The sequence below is a fragment of the Zonotrichia albicollis genome, chromosome Z (assembly GCF_047830755.1).
Source record: "Zonotrichia albicollis isolate bZonAlb1 chromosome Z, bZonAlb1.hap1, whole genome shotgun sequence".
In the NCBI taxonomy this organism is placed as follows: Eukaryota; Metazoa; Chordata; class Aves; order Passeriformes; family Passerellidae; genus Zonotrichia; species Zonotrichia albicollis.
This window is the reverse complement of record NC_133860.1, coordinates 45,956,739-45,981,224: the sequence shown is the minus strand read 5'-3', so window position 1 is coordinate 45,981,224 and position 24,486 is coordinate 45,956,739. Positions and strand designations below refer to the sequence as shown.

General features: G+C 37.6%; 1 protein-coding gene across 12 annotated transcripts in view; it reads right to left on the bottom strand.

Moving 5' to 3' along the window:
- Nucleotides 1-956: 956 nt before the first annotated feature.
- JAK2 (Janus kinase 2) overlaps nt 957-24,486 on the bottom strand; it is an 83,619-nt gene continuing 60,089 nt past the window's right edge. For all 12 annotated transcript variants that reach the window (XM_074533047.1, XM_074533048.1, XM_074533050.1 and 9 more), the window contains 11 exons: nt 23,264-23,391; nt 22,367-22,505; nt 20,943-21,094; nt 19,781-19,931; nt 19,382-19,518; nt 18,016-18,205; nt 17,383-17,507; nt 11,856-12,028; nt 10,839-10,956; nt 7,326-7,439; nt 957-5,158 (listed from right to left, as the gene is read on the bottom strand). In XM_074533047.1, coding sequence (XP_074389148.1) covers nt 5,051-5,158; nt 7,326-7,439; nt 10,839-10,956; nt 11,856-12,028; nt 17,383-17,507; nt 18,016-18,205; nt 19,382-19,518; nt 19,781-19,931; nt 20,943-21,094; nt 22,367-22,505; nt 23,264-23,391 — 1,535 coding nt within the window. In that variant the 3' untranslated portion in view covers nt 957-5,050. The remainder of the gene's footprint in view (nt 5,159-7,325; nt 7,440-10,838; nt 10,957-11,855; nt 12,029-17,382; nt 17,508-18,015; nt 18,206-19,381; nt 19,519-19,780; nt 19,932-20,942; nt 21,095-22,366; nt 22,506-23,263; nt 23,392-24,486) is intronic.

Sequence of the window (24,486 nt, the reverse complement as noted above, 5' to 3'; positions counted from 1 at the left end):
GTAAACCCCTGTGGTATGGTGGATGATGTCAAAAGAAAAATACAGGGGGAGGCAGTCTGCAGATCACCCAAACCTGCCAAGGCAAGCACTATGTGGTTACAAATAGTGGCACAGCCACCGGATGGCTGGAGAGGCGCCCTGTGCCTCCTGCCACCAGCTGGAACTACACCTTGGCCCTTGAGAAACATGTCCTGTTGGGACATGGCACCCCTGAGAGAAGTCAGCTGGACAGTGGGACTCATTTCAAAAACAACCTCATAGACATCTGGACGAGAGACCATGGTATTGAGTGGGTGCCCTGCCCAAACAAAACCTCCGTATACTATGGAAAGGAGTAAAGTCCCTGTGTGCCATACGGGGAATGTGTAAGGGAAAACTGGACTAGTCCTGCCTCAAGCAAAGGCAACTCATCTGTGAGACTGGTTTTGCTCAAGGACACAGGTATAATGGTTGATAACACCAAGGGACCAGTTGTGTATTTGATAAAAGCATTCAACTCGGTTCAAGGTAAATGATGGTAATTTTCATTAAAAGTGGTGGTAATTTTCCCATAAGTTAAGCAAAGTCAAATGGAAAGATTATAAAGTAATGAAAATCAAGACATCAGAATTTCTAACAAAGACATGTAAGGTGGTGTAAGGCACTTCTGTCTTAGAGACTTGCATCTCTTTAAATACTGAGAACAAAAGGAAGTGTTTCTTTATCCCAAATTAATTTTCTCAGTGAAAATCTTAATTTAAAAAAGAGATTAAAAGCCCTCAGTAGGTAACACCTTTACTTTGGTACATCTAAGTTTCTTCCAGTAGATAAATGCTTAATATGTCTATTCTAGGAAGATTGGAAAGTTGTATGTGCTGTATTCTACCTCATCAAATGAAACGGCTGCCTTCAGCAGTGATTTAAATACCAGTAACAAATTTTAGTGTGCAAAAGAAAATGTTGGCAGGCATGTGTCATCCATTGTATTCAGGTTTTTTTATTTATTTTCACTATCCAAATGCAAAAAGAAACACACAGTTAAGTTTCAGGTATGGATACACAGTTTTCTAAAAATATCCCTTTCATGTTCTCTTGACTAAACCATGTGTTCAAATGTTTACATTTCAATCATAAGTGGCAGGTATCTTTTCCTCCCTGCTCCCTACCACCAAGGGACTTTTTCTACTTTAATATAAAGTACTGTAAACCTCTTATTCAAAAAGAAAAATTCAGAACAAAACTTCTTAATCAAACATCTCTTCAGAATTGTTGTCTGGCATGGCACAACATTATTAGTTTATTTTGGTATAGTAATGATTGAAATTTTTTCAGCCAGGTTAGGTGTCTGTGAATATTTCAGACTTAAGGCAGGCAATACACAGTTGAGAAATATATTAGCACATATTTGTCACGATATGGCATTTTCAGTAGAAAAATCTATCAGTTTTTCATAATTCATTGGGCATTTCACATTTCAGAAAGCTTCTCCCATGCTGAACATCATCCTTCTTCCTTTAGTCTTGTTCTTCTATACCTCTGCTTGTGCTCTCAGAACTCTCAAACACCTGGAGGTGTTTGTGATCCTACATTCCTGAAAAGCTTGCTTTCTTTACACAAGAATTACATTTCTTCATACTTAATATAGTAACATCTTTTCCCATACATTTCAGGGCAGCTGGTCAACATCTTAACTAAATGCAACAATTAAAAATTTAATTTTGGGAAAAAATATAATTCTTACATATACTTTCACAGTTGTATTCATCAGCACATTTAACAACAATTATCTCAGCTATGGAAGCTTTTAACCAGTACTAGAACTTGACAAGAACATGTGTTTCTTTTCCTGAAAATTCATTTCTCCTCTGGCTTACTACATGACTGTTGCAAGTTTATGGAATACTGTGTGGAATATATTTAAAAACTAACTTTGAAACTTAACATATTTATACTGATAGACAACAAATCAATACTACACAACACAATACTTGATTGCAGACATTCTATAAGATACATTGTGCACTTATTAAAAAATTCTTTCACTTCCAATGTAAGTGCAAAGCAGTAGTTAATATTTTAATTCTACACTGTAGTAGCAGTCATGTATGCATAAACCAGCACTTTTTCTATCAACAAAATCAAACAGCATGTTGGGTAGCATAATGATTACACTAATGTCTTACAAATGCAATGCCAACTGAAGACATTTTCTAAAACAAAGTACTTAGTCTATTAATACAAATGCCATGTAAAAATATGACATTATCAATGCTACTGTAGATCTGAGAGCTTTCAAAATAAAAAATACAGTGTTTTTTGGTGGTGTTGTTGTTTTGTTGGTTTTTTTTTTAAAGGTTACACAATTGGCAGTAGCAAATTCAGCAAAATCACTACATTTACATCCTCAACAGCTTTTTGAGAAAGCCACCAGGTCTGCTCTGGGACCTAAATATTGACACTGCACATACATCTCTATAGACTATACATCTCCCAAGTCCTAAGCACTACTTGGTCCTATTCTCCCAGCTAAGAACATTAATCCTAAATGCTCAAGCCCTTGGCACAGGCCTCTGGCTGTTAAAGACTGTCTCTGGCCAACAGCACACAGTTACACTGCAGTGTAAAGATACGGCTTTCTCTCAAAACGATATAGTACTAAAGTAAAAAAAAACAAAACCAGCACAAAACCCAGATCAAAACCAAAACACTCCACAAGACACTTAAAAATAATCCTTGAATTCACCACTACATTTATGCAATCAAATAGACTATGTAAATAGTCAAACTGTAGTAGAACAAGAAAAAGACCTTTAATTCACTTGAATAATTAACAGACTGGAAGATTTCTTCATTGCATTACACAAACTTCCCTGAGATTTTTACATAAATTATGTTTAGTCTACTATGTATTTGAAACCAGTGAGCTACTGAGTGTCATACACTGCAAATGTTACATAATTCCTGCATATGTTATTCAGCTAAAATGCTGTCTTGATACTTTAAAGCTTTATCTCCTTTGTTACAAAAATACACATACACAGAACTGAGACTACAAATGCAAAGACATCTTTTGCACAAAATTTCAAATCCTCAAAGCAATGTATAGAAATTGAGAAAACATGTTAAGTTGAACATAGCACTTCAAAGTTCTTTGCAGCTTAAAAACTGACTGTGAAATTGTTTTGAAAAATCATCTATGCAAATGCTTGGTGGCAAGAACACTAACAGAAATAGTTTTAAATGCAATAGGCAGAGAGAAAGTTGATGCTGCTCTCCACATTTAGCACTCTCTTATACTATAAAATAGTAATTTTGAAGGAGTGACTGTGGGAGAGAAACATCACAGTGGTACAAAATACTGCTATACTGGCACTGTATTACACCAAGTAAGGATGTTTTCGTTTTGTTTTGGTTTTTTAGTTTTTTTTAAAAGCTGAGGTTCTTCAATTTCTGATAAGATGGATGTAGGTCACCACAAATATTAAGGAGGCTCCACAGTGAAAGTAACCTCTGTTTCACTAACTCACTGCCACAGATTTTAAAAACTAACACTTCATTTTAAATATAAATCTGGATGTCAGGTCAGTTTGCCAAGCTGTATATCCCCTTAACTGAACTTCTCTCAGCAGAAGTCCAAAAAGAACCAGCATTATACTTTGCAAACAATAATGCTTAAGTAAAAACAAACAAACAAACAAGATTATTTGAACTAAAAATAAACAAACTCTGTAATGATACTGCTTTGACATATGAGATTATCCCCAAGTATTTTGCCTCAAGGCAAAACGAAGCATTCTCTTCTCCAAAATTTTTTGTTGCTTATTTCAAAAGCTGAATTATACAGCATTCAGGTAGCTCTGATCTCCTTCCAGTTCTCAGTAACTGGAATCCTGTCCTTGCCCTATGGTGAGTGTGAGCAATTGCACTTGTGACTCCTTCCAAACAGTCTCATGTTGGGTATTTCCACAGAAATAAATACGCTTGGGCCACTTCAATATAGAACAGGCTTGATGTGGTTGTGACTGGCCATATCAGATACTGAGATGTAAGTATTCTTTTTCTGTGCTGGAAGGAAGATATTTACATGATCATCTTAACAGCAAAGTGAGAAATTGAGAAAGTGAGGGCATTTTTTACATTTTTAATCCTGCTTTGAAAGTTTCAATTCATTCACTTATGACTCCATGAAAATTACAAGTATGGAAAGAAAAAAAGAGCAGCATTTAAAAGCAGTATACTTAGCTTTTCCTTATTTACATTGAAGACACTGCCTTGTGTAAAATGAATTCCCTTCTATGTGTTATCACTGTATCTTCAGTACTATAAAGGCAATCTAATATTCATCAAGGGAGGAGTAAGAATAAAAGGATAACATCTTTGCTTTTTCATTTTTAAATTAAAATTTTTGCATGAATTAGTAAGTTGTCTGTCTCTCCCAGTAAAGCGCAATTTGCTCCCTGTCTCTCAAAATACTTACAGCACATCACACAGCTACATCTCTTTGGATATACTGCTGGCTGATAACTGATTCAGACAGGTACAGCAAACCACTACTGTTTCGTTACACAGAGAAGCCAGTTCTGCATCAACAATGAAAAAATCATGAAACTGTATTAACAGACAAAAGTCTTTGTGCAACACACAAAACAGGGTGCCTAGTCACTATTTCTCAGTGTAAAAGTATTTCTAGAAGTCTTTTCTGGGCATCTCTACTTCAACAAAGAAATACATTGTTTTTTTATCTGTTAGTTTCATCACATTTTAAGTCACCTCTTTTTTGTACTGCCAAGTAAGGCAAATAATGATGTTGCTGAATGACCATCCACTTTTAAATTTAGAAAAATAATTTCTTTCTCTATTGAGAATTTCAGCATGTTCTCATAGTAACAAATATATCCTGATAAAAAAGGCCTAGCAGGATTCTCAGTATGTAGATTGAAACAGGGTATTTGCCACACAGATTTTACTTCCAGCAAGGATAAGATGTGTGCATATGTACATATGTCAAATATACACAGCTGACCAAGTACATTTTGTTCTGCATTCCAACTCATCCTCTGAAGGAGTTTTTTCATCCACCCATGTTTTCCCTTATATGATCCACTCGCTGAGCAAGATCCCGAAAGGTGGGGCGCTGGGCAACATTATTGTTCCAGCATTCTTTCATGATAGCGTAAATCTGGGTAAGAAAAAAAAGGTAGTAGGTAAACGGATACCATACATATTTACTTGAAACTGGACTAAAGAACATTCAGCTTAACTTTATGCTTCCAAACAACAGCTGCAGAAGAGTGTACCTGAACTCTTGCCCAGTGACAGCAAGAACCTAGGATAGATGGCTCTGCAAAAACTCTTATAATAAAAGACAATTTTTTAAAAGTTAGCATGAAAATTAATTCAGCTGCTTTTTGAAACTTTTACAAGACCTATGTTACTTTGATAAGTTTTTATATTTTTTCTTGCTCTTTTTTTTGAGAAGCTCAAAAATGCTGTAACATAACAAGCACCAGTATGACCAGAAATCAGATTTACAAGAACAGTAATTCTAAATAAGACTTCCCCTGAGAAGTTACCATATATTTCTCCAGAATTTGTATACTAAATTCTTAATTATTCTTCATATATAATCAGAAAGAATAAAGCAAAAAAAAAAAAAGGTTACTGTGCAAACTGAACCAACATTGAAAGATATTTCTGCTACAGTAGTTACATGGCAACAGTTTTCCTTTTGCCCAAAGATGTACCAGATACTTGGTCTCATGCAACTTGCCAAGCTCTTCACCTGTATTCTTCTCATTCATTCAATCCAGATTGTTATTACTAATTTCTCATACTTTCAACAGTTTTCCACATATTGCTTAAGAACAGTCTGTACAGCTACCAGGAAAAAAATTAGAAACTGTTCCTTATCTTTCAGCAGATTTGAAACACCTGCATTGACCAAGCTGCTTTAGAACCAAGTCTCAAGCAGCTTGTAAACTGCAAGATAAGCTGCTGTAAGCTACAGGTATCTGGAAGATTTATTATCTGTGATGACTGGCCTTCCAGGATCAAAAGGGGATGAATACAGTTTCTGACAGAGACATTTCCATCTTGCTTTGATAGCTGGAGAAATGTCAGACACTGAAACCTTTGCGTTAGTTAAAATACAGTTTCAGTAAAACAGATTTATTATCTTATACATATGACATTCAGGTTATCTACAAAAAGCCAAACCTTTCCAATTCAACAGTTGCTGTACTCGTACATAAAATGCAAGAAAGGTTCTTCAAAGACGTCTCTTTCTACTCTCTATACATTTTTTCCTCCCCAATGGCTTCCTGCCTCACTTGTACCATTCTTTTTCTCCTCTATTAGATCACTTGACCCTGATGTTTTCTCTTTCACTAGTTTTAACTGTATTATTTCTTGACCTATTGCCAAGTGTGCTTGACTTTAAAGGGATGCAGCAATTAATCTGAGCTGGCAATTACATAAGTAAAAAACAACAACCCATAACTATTTTCCTTCCATTTTTTCATTACTGACTCACCTACACAGCCCAACCAGGTCAGTTTGACTGAACCAGGCTTTGTGCACCCTGCTCTGAAGAACAGAATACTAGAAGACTTAAGAGTGGTATGAAAGGATTTTTAAAAGCATCCGGTGTATAAATAAAACCAGAAGAACACTGAATTAATTTATGTGCTCTGAAGACAGCTCTACAGCTGTACTTTAGTATCTACAAAGAACATGAAGACTCTGAACATAGAAAATCTGATTCATATACTTAACTGTGCCTACTGTCTGCAAGTTGAAAATGCTTGATGGTGAATAATATACATTATAAATATGAGCCTTCCACACTTGAGAAAGTAACAGTAACAGAAAGGCAGTAATCAAGATAAGAAGCTCTTTACATCCTGGAATTAAATGTGAAAAACTTTAGGTGGAGATTAAGATTTTTTTGCTGAATATTACAAATTAAAAAAAAAAATCCAAAGTTCACAGCTTTGAATGAGAATCTCTACACGGGACTTACACAGAACAAGTTATATATACACTAATCTTGTTGCCTTCACACGAGTATCTTTTTGAAATAGAAGTGTGAGTGCCCAAGTACAGCAGTCCCACTTAATTATTCAGCAAGACTACAGTCTTGCTCCTGAGGGAGTACAAGCTAAAGAATCAAAAAACCCCAAAAGATTATACTCATCATGAAACTGATAAAATTACAGCACAGCCATTCCACTTGAATAAGTACTTTAGTGGTCCAAGCAGAACAAAATGTAAGTTTTGCACTTGCAGGTACTCATGCTAACTGAGCACCCTTCACACTACAGTAACATTTTAACACAGTACATCACCTCATCAGGGCATCCATCTGGTCTCGGCAGTCGTCCATTATTCTTCAAAAGCTCTATCAAATGAAATACAATCATCTGCCCTTGTTTATCATTGCCAATCATGCGCATGAATTCCTGAAACAAAAGGCCAATTGTAATATATAATCTTCAGAGGAAAAAAAGATGCTGCAATATTCTTACCAAGCAAAATTATTTAATAAGAATAATTTATATATATATTATATGTAATAAAGAATGAATTGAATAGCACATAACAATGATCAAATTATAAATTACATGTCTAGAGAATATATCAATAATTACAGATCTTTTGTGTGTGTAAAATTAAATAATGATATGGAATAGAATAAAATGGAATGATACATACACAATTTAAAGCAGTAGGTGAAAAATCTTTAAAAATGTTGATCATCATCTGATGATTTGACTACCCTGGATAAAGAGAAGACTGAGGTTTTAAATTACTTCTATGCTTGAGTCCTCAAAGGCAAGTGTTCCAGGCACACTGCCCAAGTAGAGGAAGGCAGATGGAGGGACTGAAAGAATGAAGACCCTAAGACCACTGTAGGAGACAGTCATGAGCATCTAAGGAAACTGAATGTGCAGAAGTCTGTGGGACCTGATGAAATTTATTCAAGGGTCCTGAGGGAGTTGGCAGATGAAGTTGTTAAGGTGACATTTGTGATGACTGGAAAGAGGGAAAGATAACCCTAATTTTTGAAAAGGGGAAAGTGAAAGACACAATGAACAACAAGCTAGTCAGTTTCACCTCTGCCAGGCAAGATCATGGAGCCAATTCTCCTGCACATCATTCTAAGGCATATGGAAAACAAAGAAGTGACTGGAAACAAACAACATGGCTTTACTAAGGGCACAAATTTCTTTCCTGAGAAATCTAGTAATCTTCTAAAATGGACCTAACTAGACTTATACAAAGTTTGGCACTGTCCCACATGACATCCTTGTCTCTAAACGGGAGAGACATGGGTTTGAGGGATGGGTGCCTCTGCGGATAAAGACCTGGCTGGAAGGCTGCACCCAGAGCTGTGGTCAATGGCTCACTGTCCATGGGGAGAGCAGTGATGGGTGGTGTCCCTGAGGCTCAGCACCAGGGCCCAAACTGCTCAACATCTCTGCAGGGGACGTGGACAGTGGGACCGAGGGCACCCTCAGACGTTCCCTGGCCGCGGCCTGCGCGGGCAGCCACGTCCTGCAGGGAAGGGCCCCATCCTGAGGGACCTGGGCAGGCTGGAGAGCTGGGCCCATGCAAACCTCATGATGCTCAGCAAGGAGAAGCAAAAGGTTCTGCACATGGGCCACGGCAATCCTGGACACACCTGCGGGCTGGGAGGGGATGTGATTGAAGCAACCCTGTGGAAAAGAACTTTCACGGTTGGTGAAAACTCCATGTGACCTAGCCATGGGCACTGCCAGCCCAGAAAAGCCAAACTTGTCCTGGGCTGCATCCAGAGCACGGTGGGCAGCAGGGCAGGGAGGGGATTCTGCCCCTCTGCCCTGCTCAGACCCCACCTGCAGAGCTGCATCAGCTCTGGGGGCACAGCACAGGAGGAACATGGACCTGCTGGAGCAAGTACAGAGAAGGGCATGAGGCTGATAAGAGGACTGGAGCATTTCCTCATGAGGACAGACTGAGGAAGTTGTGTCTGTTCTGCCTGGAGAAGAGAAAGTTGTGTGGAGACCTCACAGCAACTTCCAGGATCTGAAGGGGGCCTACAGCAAAAGTGGAGAGGGGGAGAGGGACTCTTAATCAGGAACTGCAGTGATAGGACAAAGAGTAAGGGGTACAAACTGAAAGGAGAGAAACAAAGGTAATTAGGAAGAAATTCTTTTACTGTAAGGATGGTGAGACACTGGAAGAGGTTGCCCAGAGAAGCTGTGGCTGCCCCATCCCTGGGGGGGTTCAAAGCTGGGCTGAGGGCTCTGAGTAACTTCATCTAGTGGGAGGTGTCTCTGCCCATGGCAGGGAGGATTGGGGCGAGATGATCTTTAATGTCCCTTCCAATACATAACATTCTGTGCTTCTGTGATTAATTAGTTTTAAAAGGATTAAACTCACAGTTGATTCTAAAGAGCTCTGTGGAACACTAAAAGAACTAATGCTTTGAAAAATGCTAAATAGAAAACAGATATTGTCATGCTGATGTATAAAAAATGGTTAGCAGGACTAATCAGTAACAACACAGCAGAAAAATTAGTATAATTAAAGCCAGAAAAAATGGCTTAGATAAACCTTGCTCTCCAAAAAACCAAAATAACCCAAAAAGCAGATGAAAACTTCACTCAGACTGCCAGACATCCAAAGTAAATGAGGATGTTGTGTTAACTGAAATAAATTTCTAAGCACAACATAAAGGATTTTTTATTTTTCCTCCAATGCTTCGAAATTTCTTTAATGATCCTTGACATGAAAGTGTGAAACACCCATTGGCTGAATGTGTAAATGGCCAGGTTTTGAAAACAATATAAAAGTATAAAGACTACAAGAGTTGAACAGACCACTTTGGTTAAATTTACCAAATTACCTTTTCTTGATGCATACCAATAGGATAACCAACCTGATGAAGTGGTGAATGCACATGTAGAATTGATTCATTGAAAGAATAGTCCACTTGTGCTCCTAACTTACTCTATCACTTTTCATTTCACAATCCTTCTGAAGAACTCTAGGAGTCTTTATGTTCTTATGCTGGAAGAACTGTTCTGAGTTCTTCCTTGAAACCTCTGATAGCTCATGTATGGAATTACTGAGAGGTCTACTGAGGCCAGTGCAGAGGTATCCTCCAAATGCATTTCTGCCTATCATCACTATTCAGCTCTCAAAACCAGATTTGCCAGGACTGACAGTTCTGCCAAGGGTGAGGCCAGCTACAGTAAATACAGAAGCTTGAATTCTCCTCTGTTATGTCCATGGTTACTGCTAGGTGAAAATAAGATCATGTATCTTATTTTCAATTGGAGGATAATAGTATCTTTTTTCACCCACTGTAAATTTGTCTTCAGACACCTGTCAGCAGTCTGCAAAAGGCCACTCCTTTTTTTCCTTGAACTTTGCTAAGTTACTAACTTGGGTTCTGCTAACATAAAACACTTTAAGTTCCTTATGTAAGTTAACTTAATTTCTATGTATGTGTTTGGCTCAGCCTTAAATTTGGAACAACATTAAAAATAAAGGTCATGCAATGGTTGCAGCTGGGATAACTCTTCCCAAAGGATCAGAAAGAACAACCTATAACAAGAGATTTTAAAATATTTTTCAAACAGAAGTTACAGAATGAATAAGATATGCACAGACTATGAAGTAATTTTCAGATTTTCTTTCTTTCTTATGGCTTGATACCAGTTACCTTTTAGTTACTGCTTCAGACTGGATGCTGTCTCAAACACTAAGGTATCTCCAGAAAAGGATCAGTAAACATTAACCTATTGAGGTACATGACAGTCTAGGAAATTTAAATAAACAAATTCTCTGAGATTTATTAACTATATACTTACAGCTGGTGGGCTTTTGCTTTTGTCAATATAGGTGAAGAGTTCATACAAGACCACACCAAAGCTCCACACATCTGAGGCCACAGAAAATTTGCTTTCTGTCAGAGATTCTGGAGCGTACCTGCAACACACAGTACAAGGAAAATTGCTCTCTGCAACATGTGCCATTTTGATTTTGAAAACATTTGTTTTAGTAAGACAGATTTCTTTTTCATGAGTAAGTGTTCTTTATTCATTGATATTAGCATGTTCTTATTTCCTTTTTGTACCTTCAATTATTAACTACTCCTTTAATAATAGTTAATTGGTTTTGAAAACCAAATCCACCTTAAACAAACACAGTTGGTGATAACTATAACCAAGTTTGATTTTTTTTCCAACAAGGTTGTAGATATATTTCTTATTTGTAGTGCAAGTAGATAGTAATTTGATATGATTAGACCTGCAAAGAAAGACAATTACAGCCTTCCATCACTTTCAGTGAACTGTGTTGCAGATACTTTTGGAACTAAACTGTACTTCTCCAATAACACCTACTAAGATGCCATTTTGTATAATTTATTCTTTAGGTAAACAGTGCCTGAGTCAGAATTAAAATACAGACTAAAACTGCATGTATGGAATGCCATTTTCTCTTGGGGTGTATCCAACTGATCTCAGCTAGAAGACATGAATGACCAGTTTCTAAGGAAGTAGAATACCTAAAAACTTGAAAGAATCTAGGAAAATGGGCCATTTTAGACTTCCTTTATATCTGAATATGTTTTCTGTTGGATGCTATTTTCTTTAAATATGTATTTTTTTGATTTTTATTTTGGGTGTTTTCCTGGGTTTTTAAAAAATATGTTGAAAAGTTCTAGATGCCACTCTGTGAAGTGAAATATCATGCAAGTGACTTTCACAATGCTGGAAAACTGACGCGGAGCTTGCAAGTAAGAATTCCACAACATGCAAAATGAATTGGCTGAAGGGTAAAAACTGAAAACATGCCATGATTTCACATACCAAAAGAAGACTTACCAAAATATAGGACTTTCACCAGGTTCTTTCACTTTGTAGTATTCTTTGTCTTGTGGCAAAACTTTTGTCAATCCAAAATCTCCAATTTTAACTCTGTTCTCATTCTCCACCAAGATATTTCTTGTTGCTAAATCTCGGTGAACATATCTTTTTGTTCCTAGATACTCCATGCCCTAGGTGTAGAGGTTACAAACAGAACAGGAAAAGAGTTATTTTTACCACTACATAGGTGCACTTTCCCTAAGGGGATGAATTAACCTCAAAGTTAAAACTAAAACCAGGTTTGTCTTCTCTGAGTCCAAGCTCAGTGAATTCCATTTAACAGGAGGGAGACAGAAAATCACCTGTCAGAGCCAAGTATTTTTTTGATTATGTAGCTGGATAAATGCTACTGCTCCTTTCTGTGCCCAAAGGCAGTTGGCTGGTGATATGTAGAAGGAAAAAATTTGGGCTAAGCTACACAATCCAAAGCACATGAGAAGATTGTCCAACATATCCATTTCATTTAGCTTTTTTCTTCATTTTCTGTATCTGCTTTCCTGAATGCTTCCATGAAATTTTGTATTATGATTCCTTGAATTTGACTACTATTCACTGTATTCCCAACAGTGTGCTTTGTATCTCTTTCGTATGGACAATTATTCACCAGTACAGTTCTGCTTATTGTTACATTCCCAGAGATTGCTGTAACAAAGCATTGGTCTGAAGGCATGTTGTCTTCTGCGGCTGATGATCCCTTCTTACCAATGCACTTAGTTACTTTCACTAACAGTGAAATTTGGAAAAAGCCAGCGTGTGTAGTGGCATTACTAAAACAAGAAGGTCTTGCTAAGACAGCAATAAATGGAGGACTGAAAGTGATGCTGCACAATGTCAAGAAATACCCAACTCATACATGAAAGAAATCACCAAGCAAGTTGTCAGTTTCATAGTTTTGTAAGAAAGCATATCACCCTTTCAACACAGTGGAAAAGTTAAATTACACAAATAGCATTGGTGATCTCAAAAGTTCTGAAAAGCAATGTTATTACTAGTCATGCCAAAAGGCTTATTTCCTTCTCTTATATTTTTTTTCTTAATGTCAGAAACCTCAGAGTTTGGCTACAAAGTACAATCTTTCTCTCAGATTCTAGTACCTCCCAGTACCATTGGGTGGCATTGCTGTTCTCTCACAGCTCGTTACGAAACTGTTCAAAAATGCCCTATTCCTCATTGCCAGCTTGTTCACTGCCATAAATACCAAACCTTAATTCAAAGTGAGGGCTCTATCTTACTGGTACAACTAGCCTATGAAAATACTACAGCTTTTTCTTACTACAATGTACTATTCTGAAAACAGCCCTGAAGTTTGATGACACTAACTTTTCTGTTAGCCTGGAAAACACATAAGGCAGATCTTTAACTGAAATCATGCAAATTCTAAGTGGATATCACAATCCTGTGGCTCTAGTCTAACAACAGAGTTTAAATGTGATTTAAAATGTTTCTGTCTTTAAAACTGGTTCACCAGCAAGGACACCTGAAACACTTCAAACATTAAGGGAAGGAAAACCCTCTCCCAGTGTAGTAGCAAGGAACCAAAACACAATAAACAACCAAACACATTCATTTTAACGCTCAGGTAAATGGGTGTGCCTTCATTTCTCTCATACACTTCAGAGGAAAACAGCAAGGCAGAGGTTGAAAGGTTTTTGATGAAAACCCCCCAAGATTACAGACTGACAGAAATGCACAGCAGAAAGATGAGATGTGAGACGCTGTAAGAGCAAACATTGCAAGAAAAGCAAAACCAGCTGAAAAGCATAACACGATCAGGTCAACAAAGAAAAAGCATTCAGATTCCATTTTCACAATATCAGGTACTCACTAATTATGTTGTTTTGGAGAAACAGAATGCCACAGATTAGAGAAATCTTAAAGCAATTGATATAACCTCTACTTTGCAGATTGTACAGCAAAAACACTCCAAAGCAAGGCACATACACTGTAACTCTTAGATTTTACTTTTCTTAGAAGTGAAAATGTTTCTTTAAGAGCAAGCTCTATTCTATACAGATTTCCTACATTTTCATACATTGTTCCCATGTAATTATCAAAGCTGTATGTTTTCCTGCTTTAGTATCTGCAGGATGCATATTTTATCTCCCTTTCTCTTGGCTGGTGCTTGGTACTTAGGAAGGAATAATCTCATCTGCTATTTCAATTTCTCACCATCCTGAAGACCTGTAATATTTTCAAAGTTCTTTCATGTATGTGTATGTACACACACACTAAGGTCCTTCTTCTTTGTAGTTTCTGAATACAGTTCCTTTCCCAAAGATTTCTGCCACATTTGCACAGCCATCAAGGGTAAAAATCCACCTTCCAGTCCTCCCAATGGACACCTCAGACCAGGGTCCTGAGACATGTTGCCACTGTTATTTCATCAAGCTTTGAATGAAAGCCTGAGGACTTCTACATGCTTTGCAGCTTCTTATGAGAGTGCACAAGCCAGCACCTTGAGGTTGCAGCAGGCTGAGACGGAGACAGAATATAACAGCTAACTGTCTGCAGACTTTGTGTACTCAAAAATCCATGTTGCGTCTTACTTCCATGAAAGATTTGGTCACCACCCTCATAGGTGGTGCTGAGTTTTAAGATTATTCCAGGTCTCTGCTTGAACGAAGATTGTTTATAATGACTCACCAGCATAAAAATGTAATTTTGTTGCAGAAGTAATTGTAAGAAAATTTCCTAGGCCTGTTACCAGAGAATGACTTCTTGTTTTGGAGACACAGATCAGAGAGCTCTTCAGCCCTCTGAAGTGGGTGGTCACCTGTCCAATCCTTTCTCTCTCCAAAGACACTTGCTATAGACTTGCTAACTTTTTTTTGTTTTTCTACATTCCGCACTGCTTGCCCATGAATGAGCTTCTCCCAGAGACCACCCACGTTGTTGTGCTTCAGTGAAGCACGTGAATAGGTGAGATAAGCTGTTAAGGGTGCAGCATTCCTGATACGTGCAAGAGGTTCAGCAGCTAAAAGGTTAGTCCAGTTTCAAGCAGGGAACCAGCAAGCTCTTTTCACCATGAGAAAGTTTGAATGTCAGGAGGTGGTCTTGGCTCTGGCAGAGATTCTCCCCTGATTGTCAGACCTTTTCTGTAGATATAGCAGAAGCTAAGTCTTAGGATCTTAAGGTGCAGGGCACAATTACCAGACATAAGAATATTTGTGGACAACATACTCTAATAAACACCCTCATCCATCATAGTGTGATGAGGAAGTTGACAGAAGATCTCGCCAAGCCACTCTCCATCATCTGTCATCACTGGGGATGTCCCAGATGACTGAAAGGCGGCCAGTGTGACACCCATCCACAAAAAGGGCCAGAAGAAGGATCTGGGAAACAAAAAGGGCCAAAAGACGGATCTGGGAAACTACAGGGCAGTCAGCCTCAGCTCAGTGATTGGCAAGGTTATGGAACAGATCATCTTGAGTGCCATCACACAGCACAGCACCTATGGGATGGCCAAGGGCTCAGACCCAGCCAGCATGGATTTAGGGGGGGCAGGTCCTGCCTGGCCAACCTGATCTCCTTTTATGACCAGGTGACCTGCTTGGTGGATGCAGGGAAGGCTGTGGATGTTGCCTACCTGGATTTCAGCAAGGCCTTTGGCACTGTCTCCCACAGCACACTCCTGGAAAAGCTGGCAGCCCACGGCTTGGACAGGAGCACTCTGTGCTGGGTTCAGAACTGGCTGGATGGCTGGGCCCAGAGGGTAGTGGTGAATGTGCCATATCCAGTGGGTGGCTGGTCACCAGTGCTGTCCCCCAGGGATTTGTGTTGGGCCCAGTCCTGTTTAATGCCTTGACTGATGATCTGGATGAGGGGATCGAATATAACCTCAGTAAATTCATGGACAACACCAGGTAGGGTGGAAGTGTTATCTGCTGGAGTATAGTGGGCTCTGCAGCAGGACCTGGACAGGCTGGATCAAAGGGCTGAATCCAGCAGTATGAGGTTCAGCAAGACCAAGTGCCAGGCCTTGCACTTTGGCTACAACAGCCTCAGGCAGAGCTCCAGGCTGGGGACAGAGTGGCTGGCAGTGGTCAGGCAGAAAGGAATCTGAGGATACTGACTGACAGCAGCTGAGCATGAGCCAGCAGTGCCCAGGTGGCCAAGAAGGCCAATGGCTCCTGGCCTGTGCCAGCAATGGTGTGGCAGCAGGAGCAGGGCAGGGATTGACCCCCTGTACTCAGCACTGGTGAGGCCACACCTCAAATCCCGTGTCCAGTTCTTGGGCCCTCAATTTAGGAAGGACATTGAGGTGCTGGAGCATGTCCAGAGAAGGGCAGTGAAGCTGGTGAAGGTTCTGGAGCACAAGTCCTCTGAGGAGCAGCTGAGGGAGCTGAGGTTGTTGAACAAAAGGAGGCTCAGTGGGGACTTCATCCCTCTCTGCAGCTCCCTACAAGGAGGCTGTAGCCAGATGAGGGTTAGGCTCTTTTCCCAGGCAAGCAGCAATAGGATCAGAGGACACAACTGCAGCAGGGGGGGATTTGGTTGGGCATTAAGAAGAAATAGTTTACAGAAAGGATAATTGGGAATTGGAATGGGCTGTGGGGGACTTACTGTCCATTAAAGTGTTTAAGGAAAGACTGCATGTGGCACTCAGTGCCATGGCCTGAATGGCTGCGTTCATTCATAGGTTGGACTCAGTGATCTCAAATGTCTTTTCCAGCCTAGTTGATTCTGTGATTATGTAATCCTATGTAACCTACTGCTTCCATGTCTTTGATATAGGTATTGATAAAAAAAATTTAAAAATATTTCTGGTACATGCCTTGAGGGGAATGTGGTTATATTTTTTGTCTCGCTCCCCCTCACTCCCATCTAGTTTTCTTTTCTCAAATTTCTAAATATGCAATGAAATCTCAGGTGTCTCTAGTTTCTAATATCTAAAACATAATTACAGAATAAAAATAGGGAAGGTATAAGCCCTCTTTATAAGGAAAATGAGATCACAAGAAAGATCAGATGTTTGTACCACTTTTCAGGATTTTATGAATTAGGTTTGGTACCAAACAATTTATTACAGGTTTGGGTACTTATAAGGCCTCTAGTTCTGCATACAGAAGTCATGTATCTTTGCTCTTACAGTTTAAAGTAAATTGTTTAAACATACACATGTTGTTATGCTGTTTTTATAGCTGAATGTCAAATTTCTGAAAATTCCATTATAGAATGTTTTGCCTGAGTGAGTGTATTAGCTCCTACAATACTTTATGTCAGGTCACCTTAGGGAGAAAAGTGAATATATTCTGCCTCAGTCAGCAGATAGAGCAGTCTCAGCGTCCTGTATTAAGATACCCAGAATTTTTTCAGGTCTTGATTACATTGCTACTTTTTATGAGGGTTATGTGGTGCTAGCAGCCCAACCACATTATAGAAGATACACCAAAATAACCAGTTATTGTTGGTTTAAGACAAATGGGATGGAAAAAGGAGAAAGAACTTCATTGAAATATATATATAATTTGAAATGTCCTACCTTGCATATCTGAGATGCATACAGCAAAAGCTTCTTGTGGTCCAGCCTCTCCTTGTGTTTCTGCAGATAATCTCGTAAACTTCCATATGGTAAGTATTCCATAATTAATCTTAGATTCCTCCGTCCTTTTAGAGCAATAACAAAAAGTAAAAATGTAATTTTTTCTGTAATTTCCCAAAGATGAGTTTTTTAACAGAAGCGTTTTAATTCCTCTATCAGTAGCCATGATATAAAATGGACTTAATACAAAAATATTAATTTATGATCTATACATCACTATGCAATGTTTCATATACTAATTACCTGCATTTCCTCAAAAAATGCCACTTATTGAAACTCAACAACAATGTGGATATGCTTGGAAAATTAATATATTACTAATCAACATCATCTCATCAATATTTCAGCTACTATTGCTAAGGCAAAGTAGAAGTCTGTATGTCTGTGTTATCAAGATGAAACTCAGAATGGTAAGATCAGCTTGTTACCAATGTTATCATCTTTCAAAAAACTTCCTTTGTTTTGTACTCTCTCAGTCCTGGCAAATTTATAACAAATGAGTGACTGTCATAAACACTTACCTCTCTGAACTTCTCAGTATGTATATTTAGGTGTATTCAGTATAGGACATACCTGCACTGTAGCATACTCCTTTGTATTTAACAATGTTATCATGCTGCAGTGATTTAAGTATTTCAATTTCTCTTTCAAAATCCCGAAGATGCTCCTCTGTGCTATGTTGCAGCTTTTTCACAGCAACCACCTCCCCAGTATTATCCTGCAGCGGGTCATAGCGGCACATCTCAACACTGCCAAAATTTCCCTAGGTCACAAAAGGAAACACTTGGGAATTAAAAACAAGTCCACATCATTCGCTCTTTGTGTTTCCTAGAGTACATGTTTGCTCATGTAGAGTGTAGTCTTTGTTCAGTGCTCACAGTACTAAGCATTAAGGTTATGTGATTAATTATTTAAGTGAAAGGCCACAAAACTTCCCTGAGAGGAAAAGTGCAGGACTGAGGGTAACAGTTGAAATATATTCCATGAAAGGAAGCAAACAGAACAAGAAATGAGGACAAAGAAAGAGGGTGATGTCCATCTATTTTCTCTCCTTTCGCAAATTTCCACTTCCACTGGACTAATACTTTTCCTGCACTTGCATAAATGCCTTTGTCTTGGTTCTTAATTATGCTCTTTTTCATTTTGGCTCCTCTCCGATTTGTTTCAATGTTCAGGTTTTGTCTCTTTCTTCATTTATATTGTCTTTTGTCTTCCTTTATGCAGCCATCACCTACCACTCTGCTGTTCTCCCTATGCTATGCTATCACAGTGAACAACTATCTGCAAACAGAAGTACTTCTGCTACTTCATTTTCAGGCTGCTTCTGTACTTGAAGCCAAAAGAATACTGGTAAAAACCAAATAAAACAGCAAAGAACCATTCTAGAAAAATACTGCCGGCTGCACTTGGTCATCTGTCTAGGTCTGCTTTCACACAGCCAGGCTTCAATGACTTGCAAAACTAATAACCAGATGCTGATTTCTAAGACCAAAAGTTCAAGGCCTACATGTATCTGGAAGACATATATCTTCCTTTTGAATTTAGAGGCTGTATATTCAGATTTCTCAGAATATGCACGCAAAAAACCACTAATCCCACTAGTTCTGCACAAGAATGCTCCAGAGTGTTGTTAACTGAATATCTAGTGCATGTGTGTATCCATCTATCTATCCATCTATCATTTATGTCAGGCAGCTCTGCATTACTTAAAAGTACTTAGCCTTTTGGTGTGACTGGATTCATTGTGGAAGTTAGCTAATTTTCTTCTAAGAATACTTTGAAAGTGAAAAAAGAGCTAGAAGGAACTGCACATGTTGCTGAGATATGACTGAAATTAACTTTTAAAACAGAAATTTCACTGCAAATAATGGGGTCATCAAAGGTTAACTGAAAACCATAGTTATTTCCTAAACTATTACAGAACTTTGAAACATCTTACCTTACCAAGTTGCTGTAAAAACTTAAGATGTCTTTCTTCAAATTGTGTTGGGTCCCGATCTTCAAAAGCACCAGAAAATCCAAGTGCTCCAATTCTCATATTTGGCAACATATCACTTTCTGTCAATAGCTCATAATCTGAGAGGTAGAAGGAAGAAGGGAAGAAAGGGAACAGAAGGCACAGAGCAGTGAACAAGAAAAGGAAGAACCTTATTACTGTCATGGCCTGTTCGGCTTTTGTTAGGCACACTTCAAGCTCAGTAGCATATTGACAGCCACCTTTATTTCTATGCAGTAATTTGCAGTCACATACAATGATGTATTGCAAAAAACATACTACAAAGAAAGTGAACCAATAGGAAACAGGAGTCTTTTTGATCCTATTATATCGCAAACTCACCTGGAGTGAACAAACTGTTCAAATCACGTATAATTGCTCTAAAAGAAGGCCTGAAATCTGGCTCATAATCCATGCAGTTGTTTATGAGGTTTGCAAGTTCTGTCCAGTTGGGGGCAGGAAGCTGGTGCCTATCTTCATAAAACTGTAGTTTCTGGAATTAAACAGGTAAGTCATTTTGCATTTTACAACCATGAAGAGTTGCAGAAGCCTTAACATTCTCCTAAGAGTAGCCAAAAATTACAGCTCTAAACCTAGACTTGTTGTCTCACCAAATGTCCATCCCACCAATTTTAATCTAAGGCAAGGCTAGTATAATTTAGAGTGATCAGTTCAGAAATTTCCAGCCGATTACTGGTAGAAGATAAGATGATAGAGAAAGATGAGAAAAGTAATGTCTCCTTTATTGGCACTTTCATAAATCCTCAGCTGGGTAGGTCCAGCAGAAAATTCTACCTACCTGTGAACTGGCTGCACTGACAGTTGTGAAAAGATTTGTAAGCATTATGGAAGAATGTGGGGCAACTTCTGAAATACTTAGATATCTTTAAGTTAGGTCTAGGTAAACCTTGGAGATTATTATAAGAGCTGATTAAAATACCTGAGAAATCAAATCAGGCTTTATGGGAAGGCTACAGTACCTTTACAAAAGTAATTCTACTAGTACATTTGTGGCATAGTGAAGTATTCTTTCTGCTTCCAACTAAAGAAGTAAATACATATGAATTAGTTTTTTAATGGAATATGTTTCTTCTCCATTTCCTGCCTGTACCTGAGATAAAAGTTAAAATTACTCATTTAGCTAAAATAGTAGAATTGTTGCAACACACAAAGTAAGATGTCCAATTACAAGAATGCTAATTAAAATCCATGCACACTGTTATGAGTACTTTTCTGTTTAAAGTGATACACACTGCTGCAACAAAGCAACAAAAATATGAACTAGATAATACTGACAATTCTTTGTCCCCCTAAAAATCAAAATAAACAACATAAAAACAAACTTCAAATCATCTCTTCTGGTTATTACCTACAAGCAAATATGTCTTTTTCCTGCAGTGGTCATAGGCCACACCACTTTACATGCTGATATGGTTACAAAGCAGATGTTCTAAATTAGAAGTGTTCAAAGAACTGCTATGACTGCAGACCCAGTAATACTTACTCTTGAAGAATCTAGTGCACTCAGGGGTTTGTCTCCTCCACTGCAGATTTCCCACAAAGTGGTACCAAAACTCCATTTGTCTGTAGCTAGGCTCAGTTGTTTGGGATTTTCAATACATTCAGGAGGAACCCAGGGTATTCTCTCAAGAAGAACTGTGCAATCACACAAAGGAAACTTGTTAAGATAAACAATAATACCATAAAATTCCCTAACATATTTGATTTGGCAAAAATTGCTTTAATACAGACAGGTATTTCATTGCAATGTATTAATAATATTTTTCCAAGTATTTGTTCCCACAAAGAAAATCAAATTATGGAATGTGGACAAAAATTAAAATAATGTTTGTGAATCAAAGAGGAGATCCATTCATTTTATCGTAAAATAAGCCTAAAAGTATAAAATTGCCTTAATATAATTTCCATGTTATATTTTTTCTGTAATGTCTCTATTTCCACCATCTTACCAAGACTCAACAGCTATCACAAAGAACTAAGACATCAAAGAATAAAAAATACTTTGCTAGTGGTTGGCATATTATGGCACAGCAAAAGGCACCATGAAAAGGAATATTACACTATGTGATTTTTAAGCTATTGCTACTGACTCTAGTAACAAGTTAAAACATGGGATTGTACTGATTTGGATTAAGAGGTCCTTAAAATGAGATCTCATAAGAATAATGTAAGCTTCATATTAAAACATGAAGAATTTAAATAGTTTACTGGCAAATAATGACACTGCATTATGTATAAGCTGTTAGATCCATTACTTCTTTAGACATCAATAAAAAGTACCAAGTAAGAAGTGTTTTCATTAAAAAGAAAGACCATAAAAGGAATAGTAAGGTTACTTCCATTCCATTAGCATAACAACCTTGCACACATTTTCCATTTAGTTAATTTTGCTGTTTGTAAAGCATTGGAACAGTCTTAAGAGTAGATGATAACCCAGTATTTTTAACATCAAACGGCTCTAGGTAGTCACTAAGAAATGCACTGAAGATGATTTTTAACTGCCAGTCAGCATTTTCAAAAGTGCATTTGGCTTCAGTTCTGAAAGTTCTTGATCAATTACAAGACACTAAGTTCAGCAGCTATCTGTAAATGTAAGAGACTATATTATATATTTACAATATAACATAACAATAGTACTACCAATGAAACAGGGTTGAAAATGAGAACAGCAGAGAAAAAAGCTCACACAATGGAGAACTGTGGCCTTATTTCCTGTAGCTGTTTGCTAATTTAAAAGGTACACTCAAAACAGCTTGGCTAAGACTGTAGCGATAATTATAAAATGACACACAGATCAAGGAACTTACTATGACAAAATTAGATTAGATGGTGGTCAAAAAAAACCCACCCTTAAACTTATTTTTCAAGTCAGAAGCATTGAACAAGAAAGTTGATGCAAAGACTTACTGTCTCTTGGCAAAACTGTAATACTGATGCCAGGATCACTTAGCTTTATAAATGGGAGGTTTCCAGACTTCCTGTCTTCCTCTCTGATAAGCAAGATATTTTTTGCACAGACATTCCCATGAACAAGGCCTTTGTCCTCCTATAAACAGAAATCCATCTTTTACAAACTGACAAAAAGTCTTAATGTTGAAGAGATATTTAAAAACAAATACTGTACAGCATAAGGGAAACATCAGCAATTAAAATAATGATCACAGATTAAGCTGATCAAACTCCAGGTACACCACAATTTCTCTCAAACTTACAGTTTTCAGCCAATTTTTGTTATTTGCCTAAAGTCTGAAACAATTTGACATTTTTGAACTCAGAAGAATGCTCATCTATCCATTTAATATAAGAATATTTAAATCCTGTTAAAGAAAAGACTTATCTAGTCACATATCCTGTCTTGAATAATGGCCTTTATATTTAACTGGAACGACATAAGGTTGAGACCTAATGCCCAAGAAGAATGCAGTGGCAGAGTGAACAGTACAGTGTTTTCCCCTCCCAGTGGTTAAGTATTAATACTACCAGGAAATAGTTTATGTTCAACATCGTGAGCTGAGGTGGGAAGCCCAGAAAGGACTGATTTATGGGGATGGTGGGGGAAAGCATTACTGCAAATGTGTTTATATTTCATGCTAAAACATAAAGCATTAAAAAAGAATGGACATTCAACCACACTTTGTTCAAGATACAAAGTCTGCCGCTGGATATCTACTAAATAGCTGGTATATAGCCAATCCATTATCAAAACCCTCCAGAGTTTTAAGAATTCAGGTAATAGCTCAGCCTTTCTACACACATTAGTCAGAATCACTTGAATTCTGCAATTAACAAAACTGAACCACTTACCAGAAAATGCATGGCTAATGCCAACTGTTTGGCTACTTCCAGCTTCCACAAAATATTGATAATATTTTTGTTCTTTTTCAAGTATGTGTCCAAGGATCCAAATTTTACATATTCTTGTACAAGGATGTCTGATTCATAATGATAAAAAGAGTAACAATTAAAATCAACAACAAATAATAAAATTTCAGGACAGATTAATGACTTTAGTAGTACTCTTCTTTTGATACCTTGTTGGTGATCTAACTACAAATTTCAAGTTCTGTGGTATCTGAGTACTGTCAAGAATACTCTATGTTCTTTATACTTTTTCAGAGTGTGGAAGTTCACCTAATTTCTTCTTACTAGATTTAATCTTTTAGGTTTAATAATTTAGATTTAATCTTTTACAGATTAGCTTAAAATCCAGTGAGCATCTTTCCACCCTCACCTGAAAGGCACAAGAATGTAACTGTTGATGAAGCATAGTAGTGTATAGCACTATCAATGTGGTGAGCTGAATAACATTCAAGTCATTCACTTCATAGCTGTTTACTATCTATATTCTTACTGGAAAATGCAATACTTTATTGACAAAAGATGCTTTGCTTGAAAACAGACAAATATTTGCCCTAAAATTGTGCATATATGTACGACATATGCCTTCATGCAGCCATCTAGCAAATTACTCCAAAAACAAGAACTGCCATTTTCATAACTTTCAACACAATAATTTCAAATCACATGACTGAATCCTTGCCCTCAGCTGCAAGATGCTCACATTAAAGCCACTACTATTATCTGACTGTAACAAAAAACCCAGATTTTTTTAACAAATTCATTTTAGAGACAGCAAATACTTTTTTTTTTTGCAATTATGTGAAACAATTTTTATCAAATCTGTACATCAAGTGTAAACCACTGAATCAATAACAGCCTTAAAGTGTAGTAAGTCTCTTGCCTTCAGAAACAGAATCACTCCTACAGGACAGCTATGATCTAAAGGTGAAATGTGTAAATAAATGTATGAAATATACCTCTTGCTTTTCGATTATAAACTTGATCTACCTGAAATTTTATATATCATCCCTGTGTGTGGTAAAATGAATAAAATACAAAAAAACCCATGTGGTTGTCTTGGCCAAACATAATGCTGTGCCTTTTAAAGCATACTATGAGAGGTAATTTCTGATTACAGAGGTAAATTCTGATTACTGAATCCACCGTCTGTTTTGGAAATTCTTTCT